Source organism: Lonchura striata, chromosome 6 (assembly GCF_050655825.1).
Source record: "Lonchura striata isolate lonStrDom1 chromosome 6, ASM5065582v1, whole genome shotgun sequence".
Classification (NCBI taxonomy): domain Eukaryota; kingdom Metazoa; phylum Chordata; class Aves; order Passeriformes; family Estrildidae; genus Lonchura; species Lonchura striata.
Window position 1 is genome coordinate 14,411,344 of NC_140708.1, and position 13,334 is coordinate 14,424,677.

The 13,334-nt window shown below is 38.7% G+C and overlaps 1 protein-coding gene across 10 annotated transcripts in view; it reads left to right on the top strand.

The window, feature by feature from the left end:
- The window catches only part of LDB3 (LIM domain binding 3), a 115,221-nt gene that overhangs the window by 56,391 nt on the left and 45,496 nt on the right, over positions 1 to 13,334 (top strand). For all 10 annotated transcript variants that reach the window (XM_085583277.1, XM_077784543.2, XM_085583278.1 and 7 more), the window contains 2 exons: positions 5,901 to 5,923; positions 9,303 to 9,506. In XM_085583277.1, the coding sequence (XP_085439403.1) occupies positions 5,901 to 5,923; positions 9,303 to 9,506 (227 nt within the window). The remainder of the gene's footprint in view (positions 1 to 5,900; positions 5,924 to 9,302; positions 9,507 to 13,334) is intronic.

Sequence of the window (13,334 nt, forward strand, 5' to 3'; positions counted from 1 at the left end):
AGGCCAAATTATTCTCAGGCCTATATTTCATGCAAGGGGGAGATGAGTGCAAGGTGTTAAAGATGATGATTGCATTGCCAATGAATGAGGCAAAGCATGACTGCAAGCCACCACCTGCTCTTGAACTGGCTGTCATTGAGGCCAGATTGTGGGCTCCATTCCTGCTTCAGGCTGATGTCCCCTGCCTGTCCCTGTCCCCTGAGCTGGACTGCAGCAGGTAGCCAGCATTACTGGGCCTCTTAACTGTGAGCATTTTTCTTTTTTTATATCACCTCTTATTTTTGGTTTCACTAAGGTGCATTTATAGTGAATCATTTATGAAACTCAAGTGTTGGACTGTGTTTTTCCAGATTGTTTTGAATCTGAACACCAGCACAGACTTCCATGGGTATAGGTATTGTACAAGAGATTGCTTTGGCTAAGGGAATACCTGCTGCTGTCCCAGTTAGGAATATTATCTAGGACAGAGCTGAAAGATCACACACACACCTACATACTCAAGCACACATTCCCTCAAGTGGAAATTAAGCAGAATGATCAGCATGGGAGCAGCCTCTCCATGGAGCAGTTCCTGTTCTCGAGTCCTGTTGGTGTCTCTGCTAACCCTGCTGCATGGCCTGATCAGCATGAACCAGAGCCCAGGAAAGCAGTGCATAATTTCCATAACCTCAAGTGCATTCATAGAAAACAGAGTGGTGTGGTTTAGAATCATTGTGTCTTTATAATAGTGGCATTGACTTCTATAGTTGTACGTGACCTAAAATTATTCTTACCTCAAGACTTTTTTTTTTTTAATTTCTTAATTATCCTAGAAATTAATGGACAATGTTGCCTTAATATAAAATTATTGCTGTGAGGTTGACTAGTAGCAAATGCTCTCTTAATTTAAGCTTTATTTGTTAATTTCAACTAAAACCTAGTAAAAAATGCCTGAGTTGGTTTTGCTTCCCTTATTTTGAAACAATGCATTTCTTTGTTGAAAATCTTCCCTGAAACTTTGAATGCTTTGGCCCCAATCTATTTATTGCTAGTTTATGACTATATTTACAGCATTAATTGTAGATATGTTATATTTGCATGTGTTCTATGATTTGCTCTTTTTTTTCTTTTCTTGGCCTGCATGTTTGCTACTACAGGAACCTGCTTGGGAAATCAATGGCAACAGAACAACCTTCAGCCCTCTAACTAACACGGCGACTGGGCCTATGGGTAGTGTTTTAGCAACCAATGGAACCTTTTCAGGCTACCTCAACCAGCAAGAGATCAGCCTTTCAAATAGCTCTTCCTACCTAAAGACTACCACAGTTAGATCTTCCATGTCCTCTCAGTCTGTGACTCCTGATCTTTCACCTGCCAAGAGCACGTTAGGTTCCAAAGCAAGCCCTGCTTTGGCTGGTGGCAGTAGCCCTGCACACCAGCTGAGCCCAGCGAGGCAGTATAACAACCCCATTGGCCTTTACTCGGCAGAGACCCTGAGGGAAATGGCTGAGATGCATAAATTGAGTCTCAACCGAAGGGCTTCGGAAGGTGGACTTCCTAGAGGGTAGGTAACATGGTAACATTTTTAATTATTTCAATAAGTAATGAACTTGCTGAGCAGTGATTGTAATGGTACTTACCCTATTGTGCATTTGTCTGGCAATCATTATTAAAGTCTGGATCAATAATTAAATTTTCCAGTAGCCCCCAAAACATACCCAAATGTCCATTACAGAGCAATGGTTGTTGGCATCTGATGTGCAGCATGGATTGGCAGTAGTCAGCAGAGGATGAGGGGGAACACTAGGACTGAAGTAACTGTGATCATCTCAGGGTTGTGACACTCAGCAGTTCTAACTAATGCATGGAGTTTCAGAGAACCAAATATTGCTGTCAGACATCAGAGCAGCTGCCATAAACCACACCTGATCTTTCGTACTTTGCTAGAGAGAAATGGCTTTGACCAGCAAATCTTACATACCCAGCTACTGGAGTGTCCTGCTGTGATTCCTGCCTTAATGTGTTTGCTTTCCTATGCAAAATGAGTCAAAACTGCAATATTTTGAATCCTTTAGTTTGAAAAATGTCTTGCATCTGTTAGCTTTAACGTTAACTTTGCTATAACAAGGAATGATCTCCAGATACTGCCCAGATAGTTTGATCCCATGCTGTCAAGGTTTTCCATATTCCTATATTGCAGGTCATCTGTTTTATTAGTAGGTTTGTGAAGTGAAGAGTTTGGACTGCAGTACATGAGAAAAAGCAGGGAGAAACAGGGTTTCCTAATTTTTTTGCCTTCATCTATAAATCCTCAAACAAATCTAATTTTTTAGTTTTATTTTTGGCTTTGGGTTTTTTTTAAATGAAGATAAATTTCTTGTTAGGAATATGGAGAAAAGTGGGTTTTTGACACTAGGGACTTGGCTATATAAGGAAAACCAGATAAGTTCTGATAATCCACTCAAGGTCTGATAACAAATGCATATATTCAAGTACTTTATATCCATTTGCAGCAGCTCTTTGCAAAAATAAAACCAAGAGGTTTTAAGTTGTAGAAAAGTAGAGATGTTTCATCCTATTAAAAGAGCATATACACCTGTTCTAGATGATTCAAGCAATTTTAGATGATTCACTGCCACTCTCTTGAGCACTCAACATTAACAATCCTAATTAACTTACCTGAGAAAATTCTATCCTCCCTTCTCATACTTGTTAATTAAGTAAAGCAATTACCTTAAAAAAATAATTTCAGTTAGTAAGCAAGATCAACAAAATAAACCTCAGAAAACTTGTCTCTTAATTTACAGTTTCCTGAAGAATACAAATTCCTGTCTTATTTCAATATACAGAGTTTCCGGGGAGTATATCTTGTCTTTTTCTCCACTATGTTCATAATCCTCCTTAATACCTGCAGAGGTGAGGGTGAAGGGGCTGAATTTTGGATGGCTCAGCATTGTGACTGTTTGTTATCAGAATTTCAACACAGCTGCGTCCATCACTCACCAAAGTCTGTGTGAGCCTTTCTATTCAGTTTGAATGAAATTTTAGGGAACTGTTATCTGCCTTTACCATCTGGAACACTGATGAACAAACAAAAAAATATAAAAACCCCTTATCCTTAAGTGCAGGAACACTGAAAAGATTAAAGAGCCCAGAAGCACTAAATAAATGTGTCTTGTCTGCTAACTTCACTGAGATTTAGAGAACTGTACATCTCTGTTGACATGCAGAGAAAATTTAGAGCTCAGTAGTGCTATCATTCCCACTCCCACTTGACTGTTATCCATGAAGAAGTATCTTGCCTCGTGCTCTGTGGAGAAAAACGTGGAACCTGTAACTATCTTGGGACTTGGTGGCATCCATTATAATCTCAGTCTCACCGTGCATATATGGGAATAAGGAAGCACTGTGAGCACTGCAAAATCAGCTCTGTTCTTTACTGGGAACATTCTTACCATATAATGCAACATGGTTGTGATATTGTGGTGCTCCAAAACTGAATTCATTGTGCCTTTCACAAACATGCACTTAGCTGTATGGTAAAAGCTGCAAGAAAGTTCAAGGATGAGGTGTGATCTTAAGGTATGTTTCAGTTCTGTGCCCTTTTCACCAGATGATTTAAACTTGTGTGAATTGCTGTTACAGGTTTAGCTAAGCCCTTCGGAAAATTCTATCAAGAAGCTGAAATTAATTTTGAGATTATTTCCTTGATCTGTGAAGAATAACAAAGCATGTATTTTTCTGACACACTTTAAGTTAAAGCTTTATCACTCTGACCCATGGTAAAAAATAAGATAGCCTGTTAGGAGTGTGGAACGTGATGTGCTGAAAGCTCTGGAGTGTATGAATAAATATGAACAGTGAGTCATAGTTTGTAACGTGCGTCTTTTTCATTCCAGTGTCAGTTATTTTTCACACTGTAGGTCAAGGGCAGCAAATACCTGTCCCACAAGTACGTGCCAGGTGGCTTGGGTTACTGGCCTCTTACTGTGTGACCTCTGCGAGCAGCAAGCCGGGTGTTCCAGACATGTCCCTATATAGAGTCAAACTAAAATAATGTGTGGCTCTGAACTGGGAGGAATTTTCTCATCACATCCTAAACATAAGGAGAAGCAAAGCTTTACTCTTTTTGAAGGAAGCTTTATAGCAGCCTCTTTACATCTCAAAAATCTTTACCGAGATGTGACTACTGAGCTGTTCTTAGTGTGTGCACATAATGTTTCTTTTCTTTGGACATACTTTTATATTCCTTTAATTAAGGCATATTTTGGGGGTTTGGTAGTTCTGCCTTGAAAATGTTATTTTATATGTATGGTAGATGCCTGGATGAGTCAGAAAATGATACCATTACACTTGGTTTCATTGTAAATGAGTGCCCAGCTGTCTGGCATACACCTAAAATGGATATAGGATCACTGATGTGCTTAAAGGCTGCAGCTTGTTCCTAATATATCTCTAACAGTTCCTGTAAAAGCATTTGGCTTAATGTAGAGTTTATAAAGCTAGAAGAATATTTTCAAATCTGAGCATCTGACCAGTAGATGCAGAGGGCGATCAGTGATTGCTTTACCATGGAAATGCATAAGTGCAAAGCCTTTACTGCAACTTTGGCTCATTAGGGAGCTTTTGATCATGAAAAGTGCTGTTGGATGAGCCAAGGCAAAAAAATCATATGTAGGAAGAAGCAGTAATATCAAAGGTTCTGCAAGAAAAAAGCAGGAGGGGTCAAATCCACTTGCAACGTCTCTCTTTAATAGTGTAGCTTTGCTGTCCGGTATTTTGTATCAGTCCCAGACACAGAAATGTCACAGCAGCAAGCTGGATTCCTCAGTGCCCAGTTCTGTCAACAGCATTCCATACAGCCGAGTAAAAAGAGAAGTTTATTAACTGACCATGGATCTCTTGTTTATTTTGCACAAAATAGGATCAATTAGTCTTCAACCAAGAGCAGAATGTGGGTATTCTAAGCTTCAGGGGAAAAAAAAAGTTAAAATAATTATCACAGCCCATTACTGCTCTTTGTGCAACCACCACAAAGAGTTACTAGGAACAGTACTGTAGTCCAGACTGAGCACCCTCTGTTCTGCACTCCCAGTTTTATCCTGTACTATGGTGCTTTGGAATTACTGTGCAAGCACCATCACTGGTTTATGCAGAGATGCAGGAATGGAGTGTGAACATACATTTTTTTCATACTGTATAGAAACAGTTGGAATAAAATATACTGATATGGATATCCCAAAAAACATATAGCAAGTGTAGTTTGTTTTGATTCATGTGGAATAGACTAGGAATGACTATTCCAAAGTTAATTGGCTTACATGCTTCTTGGCATAATGTAGGTGCAGTCAGATCTAGGCAAATACTTTGTTATATACAAAGGCATTTTCCTTAGTTTTAGCTTTAAAACATTTACCAGTATATTCTTTGGATCTTCTCCAGCATGTAAAAGGCTTAAAAATCAGTCTTGTAAAACCAGCTCTGAGGGTGGCCTGAAAACAGACTTTATCCCTGAATATTCAGTATCTACGAGAAAAATATAGTCCCTACCACTCATTTGCTATTTTCAGGTGAGAATATACTCTGAAAATCCTCCTTTTTTCCCTCTGCTCCCTCCTCCCTTCACTTTGGTAGTAGTAATTTAAGGATGCACACCAGTAAGATCGCGTTCAACAGTCAGCCAAAATGCCATGGTACTCTACTAAATCCTGGTGGATCAACTATAATCCCTGCATTTTTTCCTTTCTTAATCATGTTGGGGTTTTTAGGCATACATTTACTTTTTGTTCTTATTTGTATATGGTCTAAGAAGAGCTGTAGTATTCTTTTGAAAATACCTTTACCCTTTGCACTCTACAAACTATTGACTTTTTTGTGTGTGGTTGGTTTTGATGTTGTTTGTTCTCTTTCTCTTCTTCTAGGTCATAACCAACACCGCTGCCAAGTTAGTATCACCTCTGTGTAGTGCCAAATATTTGTGTGATGCTGTGTGTGTGAAGATGTGTTTTCTGGGGTAGCATGATCCCCTGTGCTCCTGCTGTGTCTGCTTGCAAGTGCAAGTATTTTTTTTAAATGTCTGCTTGGTATGGCAGGCGCCCTGCGCTGCCCCTGCTGTCCAGCAGTGCTCCCGCTTGGCATTTTTGGTGATGCTCTACTGCTGTGAATGGAGCTGCCACCTGAACCTGCCCAGTTCTTCTAAAAGCTTTCAGGTGGTTTTGCTTCTATGGGCAGGTTTAAGTCCTCCTAAATCTTTAAGTCATCTTTATGCCCTCAAAGTTTGGAGAGCATTATCTGAGCTCTTTTTGGTATGTTAGTAAAGTACTTTTAGCTTCAATGTTAAATTAATTTCTAAAGTCTGCTAAAATTCAAATTTAAGTTGGAGTAAGATACTGATATAGGGGAAAAAAATAAATGAAGTAATTTACCTTGATAAATCTATTGCCCAAAAAAGAAATAACTATTAACTTGAAAATGTGATTGATCTGCTTTATTTAGGAGACTTCACAGAGTTCTCAGTTTTGACGTTTAGTTTTCTAGGGGCAGAGGATTGTCTCTAAACTCTTGCTTTTTGCCTCTGACCTGAGTGTTGTCCATTAATTGCTGGAGACTGGGTTAAACTGAGTAGAAAATAAATAATTCTAATAGTTAAGTGTCAAATTTAAACTGACAGTGCAAAGTTAGAAGTAATAGAATACATAAAGTTGAAATAATATTTAGTGCATATAATTTACATGGATCTTGCATTCTCTGTTTATTTCAGTGAGGTGTGGGTGTGATGATGTAACTCCTTTGGAGTGAAAAACCCTAGTTTACATTAATAATTATTCTGACAGGATTGTCTTAGAAAGCAGAAGTCACTTCATAGGGGTGTTTGTAATCTTACTTGCTTTGGGATTTATTTTTCCTGATCCTTTTGTAGCTTAGGAGAAAGATTGTATTCATTTTGCAGAGGTGGTCTCTCTGCAGCCTTACCTCTGCCACTTTGTCCTAGAGCCCAGCACTCCTTACAAGCACTAACATCTTCTGTTTGCTTCCAGAGTTAGAAAAAGAACTCAGCAGTTGGAAATCTGTACGTTTTTTCTGTTATTTTTATCATAATCTTATTAACTTCAGTGGAAGTTTTGCCTTGATGTATGTAATGTGACTACAACTTCTTGAAAAACAGCACTAAAATTGTTTAAAGACCACAAGTGAAAGCCCAAATGACTCCTGCTGCTACCATGAGGGAAGTTTAGGCTGTTCTGACATTAGTAGCTTTGATTTCTGTAACTGACTTTGGAAGCTAATTGCTTAGAACATTATTCTTTAAAGGTGACATATTTAACCTCTGTCCTTTCCTTCACACAATCTTCTCAGATTTTGGGTTTAGAATCTTTTTAGTACTTCCAACAGTGTGAAAGAAAGAGAACACTAAATTCAAGATCTTGAGGACCTGTGTGTTTTTAATTATCATGTGATTATTTAGGGTATTACACAGAAAAGAGATATTGTTGAAGTCAGGCATGTGCATGCTCAGTACAGAACCCTGCACGTCTCTGCACATCACCCCTCCAGAGATGATGTCACTGTAATTATAGAATTGTCAGAGTTGATGAATAGTTAAGGGAGATGTGTTTTAAATGTGAGAATGTCTTGGTAAAAAGATAATTTTCACTTTTTTTGACTGCATAATGCTGCTTCCCAATTCCCTCCCTTAAAATATTGGCATGTGCAAGTGAAGGCTGTGGCTGTAATGCAGCATGTGCACCTGTGTGTCTCTGGTCCTCACACATGTGGTGGTCGATGTTCTATCAAGGATTTGCAATGATGTGTGACTGTCTCTCTCTCTGTCCATCCTCAGTCAGGGCATCCCATCAAACAAAAGGCTGAAAACAGAGCAGAATCTCCTGGCTGGCTTCAGAGGTGGCACAGCACCTGTGATAGTCTCCAGATAATTAAGTCAGATGGCTACCAGCCTTATTTGATTTTACCTTTTTCATCATGCTGGGTTGAGGGTTCAGTTTTAACTCTGAGCCTCCAGGGCTACCCGTGGTAAACAGGTACACTGTTGTGTGTGTAAAGAGAAAAACAATATTAGGCAATAAATTTAGAATCTAATGTCTTAAGCTGAAAAGGAAAATTATTCCAATCAAACAGAATTAAATTCTTCAGCAGTTCTTCTGCTGGGGGAAAAATATCTATTTCCAGCTTTTGGGTTCAGTTCTGAATGAAAAATTTGTGAAATATCTGTTATTTCACAAAGGATGGAATTCCCAGTTTTGTCCAGTTTAGTGAGTGCATGGCATCCCTCCTGCTGGCATCCGCCTGCTGCTGGCAGGACAGGAACAGCAGACTAGAGATTCACTGGCTCTCCCATAGATTGAAGAGCAGCCACTAGAGTGGCTGACATTGGTCATTGGAGCTCTGGGCAGTGCTCAGTCCTAGCTCTAGGACTAGAACAATGTACAACTCAGCCCTACAAAAATACCAGCTGTTCTCTGGCTACAGTCTGACATCAAACTGACTCATTCTGCTGTCACGGAAACTTCAGTTAGCTTGCTTTAGGGGCTCAGTCTGTCAAATACAAAATGTTTCCTTGTAAATGGAGTCACTTGGAAACTAAGGCAGCAACTCTTCCAACTGCGCTTGTCCTGTTGGTTGCAATGTTGCATATTTTGATCTGGGACTGAACATTTATCATGCCATAGCAGCACTTCAGGCTGGCTGTACAGAGATTTTGGGAAGATTTAGTCTTTATGAGGAAAGCCTTGAAGATTAAAAGGTGCAAGTACTAAATTTCACTGTGATTAATAACACAGACAGAAAGTACTTAAACCTTCTAAATAATAGAGAACCTGATACCTGTATGCTTCACTGTACTTTCTAGACCTTTGTAACACCCTTCTGAAAACAAATGGATAAAAAAAGAAGTGGGTATTCTCTGCACTGTGCATGTACATCCCATGGATATCATATATACATATGCATGTTTGTATACATTTAGATATATATATGCATATAACAGAATTTTAGTATATGTAAGTATCACACAAATACTTACAGATTTTTTGTGATATTTTAATACAGTGACAGCTATTTCACCTTTTTTTTCCTTTTTATACGTCATAAGCCAACTCAAAAATGACATCCATTAGCACAGCCACATTTTTGCCATGACTTGGTACTTTCATTGTCTGTGCTTCTCTGATGAGAAGCTTTGCTGGTGAGATGCCATGAACAGACGTGCACACTCCTCTCTTGGTGGTGCTTCCCTCACTTAACTTCACGCCTCTCTCCTTTCTTCCCCTCCCTTCTCTGTGGAACCTCACTCTTGCATAACCCAGCACGGACTTCACGGAGCGTTTCAACCCCAATGTCCTGAAGGACTCTGCCCTGTCTACCCACAAACCCATTGAGGTGAAGGGCCTTGGCGGCAAGGCTACCATAATTCACGCGCAGTATAACACCCCGATCAGCATGTATTCCCAGGATGCTATCATGGATGCAATTGCAGGCCAGGCACAAGCCCAGGGTGGAGAATTTGCTGGGTAAGGTTATTTCCTTCTGTGGAATGCTCTTTCTCTGCATGGTACTTGTAACATCCCTACCTGCATGACACATTTGCTCTTCCTGGACTCTTCCTTTTTTTCTGGGGTATATTACACATGTGAAAAATGCCTATCAATCCTAGACAGTGTCCAAAAACACTTCTATGTTTTGAAGTTAAAAGGATGGATCACTAGAAAATCATAGCATGCTTTGTTGTTGGAAGGAACTTTAAAGATAATCTAGTTCCAACCCCCCTATCATGGTAAGGGGTACCTTATCTTACCCTACATTTTGTATTCCTCCTAGAACTGGTAAACTTCAAAAAAATACATGTCATTGTGTGTATATGATATTGGATGGCTTTTCATTCCTGACAACCATGATTTATAATAGTCACTATTATATGCATAGCTCAGAAAGGACAGAAAAGGGGGGTGGAATTTTTATTGAGACGTGAAGAATGTAAAATATTTATTTAGCACTGACTGCTGTTTTATTCTTCAGAATAGAGTATTTTGCTGTATTTTCCCTATCCCCAGTTTACATACAGTATATGTGTTATACACAGATCCTTTGGACTATGGCAAAATCCCCTGATCTTGAATAACTCTGCTTTTCCAATGCACGTTTCTGGTAATCTTACCTGATTAACTTATCCAGAGTTGTAATAACGTTTCTGAAATAACATATGCAATAAATGTAGCCAGGTTTCTCTCTTACTGGGTGTGCTTCTGCCCAAAATAGAAATTGCCTTCCTTTGGTATGACACCAAAATACAGGTATGGCAACGTACTTTAATGTAGTTTCTTTTCCATATGCTAGCTGCAGGCTTATTCAGAATGAGGCTGGTTTATATATTTGATTGTGCTCCCTTTTGCTGGCCATTTTTCTCCCTTTTTTATAATTGTTTTTCTTTTCTGCTAAGTTTTTGCACCAATATTGTTGTTTATCACAGCTCTCCCTCATGATGGATCACAAGCAATACCTTTAGCTGGCTTTGGCCATGACTCAGTGAATCTCCATAGGTGTTGAGTAGACTCATTTTTCCAGTTAGTGAAATACAAAGAAGTTCATTTTTGTTCTCTGTAAGGGTTCACATCCTTCATTGGTGTGGATTATAGGAGACATTTTATGATACATTGGCACTTTCTATTAAATGCTGTAGCATTATATAATGCAACTAGTAATGTTTTAAAAAATTATCTATTTAAATGATCAGATTATTATAAAGTTAATGCTGCATATGTGGATCCTTTTCATTTTATAAGTTTCCTTTTGTTCCCTTTGTGATATTCTGAACTTTAATTTCAGTGGAAACCAGTGTGTTCTTTAGCTTGCTTAATCAATCAAATGTGGGTTAAGATTATGCTTAATGCAGAAGTAAGTATTTTTGTGAGATGTTTTTTAATATAAAAGCAGACCAAATTGTGTGCTGATTCATTTTCTCTCAGTTATCAGCCTATAATTTGGTCTTGTTCTTAATTAATAATCTTAGTCCTTTTAATTTGTCCACATGCAACTGTAGGGTGGTAAGCACACTCAGCCTGCACATCTGAAGGGCAGACAGCAGCTGGAAACAGGCTACTTATTTTATCAGTGAAGAAGGACAGACAGGCTTAAGATATGAATTCATTTTCTAGTTAGACCGTTTGAAATCAGTGATATTGTAACTTCATGACATCAGAGTCAGGCTCTTGTCACTTAAGAATAAGCCATACTTACAGGACCACCATGGAAAACATAAAGGGAGGGACACAATTATTCCTACTCAGACTCCATGCTGAAACTTAAAGGTAGAAAATTTTGAATGCCCTGACTTTATATATTTTTCTAGTTTAATTGATATTGCTAAACCAAGAACCAGGACTTAGGTGGCTGAAGTAAAACAATGAGGACAGTGCATTTTGAATAGATTTCTGTCAAACCACTTCTAAATTCCATTATGCAGTTTTAGCCAAATTCACAAGTTGTATAAAGACATAAATCCAGCACCTTTATTTGGAATAAGATGTGACAGCTGAAGTAGAAGAATCAATAACGTGATTGTACAAACTAAGGTCTTGTGTGTCCTCTACAATAAGTCAACTTGGCTGGCTGTTTAGCAGTCTACATGAATTTCTGTTTTTTGGGTTGTGGAGACTTTACGTCTTAGAGCTTTTTTTTAAAAAGCTGGAATCCATCTAATACCTGATGCCACATTATTTTGTTGTATGTCTACATCAGGGGTAGAACACTGCAGTGTTCCTAAGTTTTTACTTAATAACTACTGAAATTAAATCTGCATAATGACTCCAGGGAGGATTCACATAGTAAGCCACAGTTTATAATGAACTCCAAAAAATAAAATTCCATTGCTACTTATTCAAGTTTGACTGTCTTTAAAGCTCGTTTTAATGGTAAAAATGTGTGACTTAAATGATGATAAGAAAAAGGAAAATAATTTTTATTGACTCCTACTAGAATACCTTAGGCTCTAGATTAAAAACCTGCACAGCTCTAACCCATTTGGGAAGAGGGGTTTTTTTCAGTAACATCAATTTAAAGTAATATGCTTAAAGATGCATGATATTTCTGCACATCCACACCCAGATGGAAAGAAATTAAATTACAAAGAGATATAACAGAGGTATTAACATGGTTATGTGCATCTTTAGGCTGTCTTTAAGAATCAACTGTCACATTTAGGTTTATGAAATGCTCATAATAAGCGATGCGCTCTGTTTTACACTTCCATGCTGAGTGGCTCATATGTCCTAGTTATTCATCCACAATATAATTATATTTTTTTAAAAAAGAAAAAGGCCTGCTGAATTAAAGACAGAGTTGGAAATAGTCCAATGTATTGTATTAATTTAGTTCAATTTATATGTGCATGTTTCACTATGCTGGGGAGGTTAATTCACTAAGCTCCATTTCCTGCCTTAATCATCTACCGTAAGGATATTAATATGTCATTAATGCCACACATTGCTACTGTGAAATTTGTGGTCCAGCCTCCAGCCCTAGTTTTTTAACAATGCTCAAGTTAATGGCATATCTATACATAAACCTTTGAACTGCTTTTTTGCACATAGGTAATAATATAAGAACAAAGCATTTGAGCTAGAGGATTTAAACAGAGGAATTTGAACTGTCTGTGGCTGGCACACTGTTGCTGCCACAGTGATCTGTGGTTGAAACCAGCAGCACTGTCTATCCAATGGTTTATTATCCACTCTAGAACAGTGTTCAGCTGGGAAATTTGCTGTCCCATACAGCAGGTTTTTAAGTTTCCACACGATTAAGAAGTCAGTGTGGGGATATAAAATTAAGTGTTGGTCCACATCAGGCAGTCACTTCTGGTATTCATACAGGGCAGGTTCTGGATGTGAAGCACCCTGAAGCAACTTGGGGACTTGAAAACAGGGTCACCTTTTGGGGAACATTGCCATGTCAGACCTTTCAGCATAGCCAAGTGTCAGAAGCAGCAGCAGCAAAGTCCCGAGGGTGTTGCTGTGACTTACTGTTGGTATTACAGAGAATCTCTTTGCCATGCAAAGACTATTCCTGCAGAAGGAAAAAGAAGGCAGAACTCACTGCTGTTCTTTCTTTCCTGCCTCAGCAAGCCCTTTTATTATGTGTGATGGACCAGAAGAGGAGGATTACTGTTCTCTCTCCCCTCTTCCACCTAAAGAAGGCTATGGCACCATTTTGTCCATTGCTGCACACAGGAGTAGCACTAATGGCAGAGCCTTCCCAAAATAAACAAGTCTGCATTCTGCCTTCTGTACCTGCTAGCATTTGGATATTGTAAAGATTGTGGTCTAGGAAACACGAGCTAAAAAAGA